Here is a 3,077-nt window from a genome sequence, read left to right as displayed (position 1 = left end):
CCCCTCTAAAAGCTTGTTTAACACCTGGTGAGGGAGGAACGAAGGAAAATAACTTTATTTTTATTCTGCGGAACGCGTCAGGGTCCCGCATCTGGCTGAGCCCCACGTAGACTCCGGTAAGGCAACTTTTTCGAATGATTGGAATATATATAGCCAAAATGAGTAAGAGGTACTGTCTTTCATGACCATTGCAAGGAACTTCATTCACTTTAACATTGCCTGGTTGAACAAGTGCTTGTACGTAGCTCAGCTGCGGTGTATAATACTGAGGCCAATAATATAGAAAAAATAAGCCTCGCTGATACATAAAAATTGTTTGCCAGTTTGTCGTATATTGATAATCTTTAGGAATGCTTGTACTCTTAGTATCCTCAACCAGCCCAGAGAGGGCGACTGTGCTTCTAAATAGAGCACACCATTGGCTATATGAATATCGGTAATCAAAGCCTTAGGGCCTCTCTTTTTAAGAGTATATATACAAGAGGACACAGTTTATAAGACGGTGCTTCAGAATATAAGACTTATTCGAATTCTGATATGGGGCGTACTTACGTTTTGTAAATCAAAATAAGTGTGCCGATCATGCATCCCCGATCGACCTTTGCACAGCCTTTTGTAGGGCTCCAAGCGCGCGTACTTCCATGTATGTATTCAATCAATGTATGTTTAAGCTATGTATATATAGTTGTGTATTTAACGGGGGCATGTCAGAAGCGATGGTTATGAACTATTCTCAAATATTTTACAGAGTCCAAATGTGGCGTGTTCTGCAGGTTGCAAGTTATTTTAATGGTACCTGGTTTACCCCCCACCAAAAAACATAACTGCGTTTTTTAAACATTACGGTGTAATTAGATAGCCTGTAATGCGAACCGTCTTGACAGATTTTCGGAAGGCGAATTGGGAAAGTGCCGAAGAAGTGAACGCTTAGCTTGTCAGACTTTTTAGCCTGTATTATTCCTTGCCTTCCACAGGAATTTTTTTTCAGCAAATGAAGCAAATTCAATCCATTAAGCAGCTTCATGGTTAACTAAGAGGCGTCGATATCGAGGGTAACGGCCGTAGGCGTGTGCAAGGGACGATGACAGGCGCAGGGGAAAGGGGGAGGGGAAGACTACTACCCAGGCAGCACGCCGCCGTTGGACCAATCTTGGACCAACATCGGCTAACATCGGCACCGACGTCGGGCCGACGTCGGAAGTGCAACTTCTTCCAATGTCGGGCCGACGTTCAAGCCAATGATGGGCCGACGTTTTACCGATGTTTTAGCCAGTATGCAACCAACATTGGGCCGATGAAGGCCCATCGTATTGCCGACAAAGCTGCCAATGTTCGGCCAACATTGGGCCATATTTCAGCCAATCACATGCCACTTTTACGCCGATGTTTGCTGCACGACGAATATTGGCTACAGATGTACGACCGACATTGGACCAATCCAGGGCCACATTGCAGCCAATCAAATGCCGTTATTACACCGATGTTTCCTGCACGACGAATATTGGCTACTGATTGGCTTGCCATTATGTAACCATTATTAGTAGGGAATTTTTCTTACCGGAAGATTTAAACAATATGCCTCGATGACCCGCTCTTGTAGCTTTGCAGCCCTGTATACTTGGGGCAACAGAAAATTGAATGCTGAGAACTGAAAGCAGTTACTTGATCTATTTCATCTTTTATACCTCATTCCCTTTGCTAACACTAGAAGTGTAGTTTATTTTTTTACCAATTTATCTTTTGCAATAGCGAGTGCTTTATTTGGTACTGGTATTTGGTACAGCAGATCGAAAAAAGTCGTTAGGAAGTAAATGTTGAAAGCGTATGTCCCCCACTTGCAATCCCCACATATGTCCCCCACATGGTAATCGAGAATATTCATAGTTTAGAGCATTTTTTTGTAACTAAAACATGGTGATGGTGCTTCCGAATCAGCATAAGCTAGCCGAACAGTGCACCACCGACAGTCTGCAGACTATTTATTCTTTGTTGTTTTTTTTATTTATTTGGTACAACAAAAAATGTATACATTGAAAAATATATATACACAACTAAAAAAGGCCCGCTCTACTGCAGGTCAGGTTGCGTTGGGGGCACAGTGACAGTGGTGCTGTCAAGGCCCTGGCTGCTGTGGCTGGGCAGGAAGCCAGCTGCCGCGTCAGCCGATAATCTGCACTCTGAGAGTGGGGATCATCGGGCTGCTCCACAACAAATGCTTCTCTGAAGCGCCGCTTCCTGCCCCCACAGCGATCACCAGACCCTGGCAGCCACCTCTTAATAAAGTTGAGGGCCTCCGCCTGGTCGCACCCTGCTTTTTGGCAGATGACATCTGCATACAAGAACAGAAATACCATAGTACACATGAAGCACTGCAGTACAGAGAATACACAAGGGTACACACACATAAAACAATGAACAAATCTAACCTGTCACTAATCTACAGAGCCTCAGGTTCACAAAGGCCCTTTTCCCTTTTCTGCCATGAAGGCTGTACAGCACTTGCACGTCATGTGCCAATACAGCCTTCATGGCATTCACACCAATTTCTCGGAGGCCACGTCCCCCAATCTGCAGGAGGTGCTTGCGCTGTAAAAAAATGCAAGAAGCATAGATGGGGTAAACGCAACAGCACATCGAAATGTTTTCATGATAAAAATCTGCAAGAAGAGGACACTGAAAACAACAACTTGAATTTTTGGGCATCACAACATTTCATTGTTTTTTTACGCTAACTTCAACTCACTTGACCTAAAATGGTTTCCACATCAGCCCTCTCACACTCAGTGTGAGAACCTTTCAGAGTCCTTCTCTGAATGCAGTTTCGCTGTTATGAAATCAAATACAACACTGTTATAACCCTTAATAAATATTGATTCTAGCTATGAAATAGTATAATTACTTTGTACAGTGCTCAAATTCCAATACACGTTTCTTCGAGGTTACAATGCCTTTGCCTGAATGTTGACCAGGAGTAGCTTCTACAGGTGAAAAACGATAAAATATGTGGAATTCAAAAAGAAGCTAGGACATGTTTTTAATCAATGCATTGTAAGCAGAGCACAACAAGATAAATGAAC

At 43.3% G+C, this 3,077-nt stretch overlaps 1 protein-coding gene across 1 annotated transcript; it reads right to left on the bottom strand.

Moving 5' to 3' along the window:
• Positions 1 to 1,984: 1,984 nt before the first annotated feature.
• LOC142777212 (uncharacterized) lies at positions 1,985 to 2,855 on the bottom strand. Its single transcript, XM_075881537.1, has 2 exons — positions 2,427 to 2,855; positions 1,985 to 2,329 (listed from the first exon to the last, which is right to left on the bottom strand). The coding sequence occupies exons 1-2, from the start codon at positions 2,701 to 2,703 to the stop codon at positions 2,052 to 2,054; spliced, it is 555 nt and encodes a 184-aa protein (XP_075737652.1). The 5' UTR covers positions 2,704 to 2,855; the 3' UTR covers positions 1,985 to 2,051.
• Positions 2,856 to 3,077: the final 222 nt, after the last annotated feature.

The sequence above is a fragment of the Rhipicephalus microplus genome, chromosome X, assembly GCF_043290135.1.
Source record: "Rhipicephalus microplus isolate Deutch F79 chromosome X, USDA_Rmic, whole genome shotgun sequence".
Lineage (NCBI taxonomy): Eukaryota > Metazoa > Arthropoda > Arachnida > Ixodida > Ixodidae > Rhipicephalus > Rhipicephalus microplus.
This window is presented reverse-complemented; position numbering and strand designations above follow the sequence as displayed.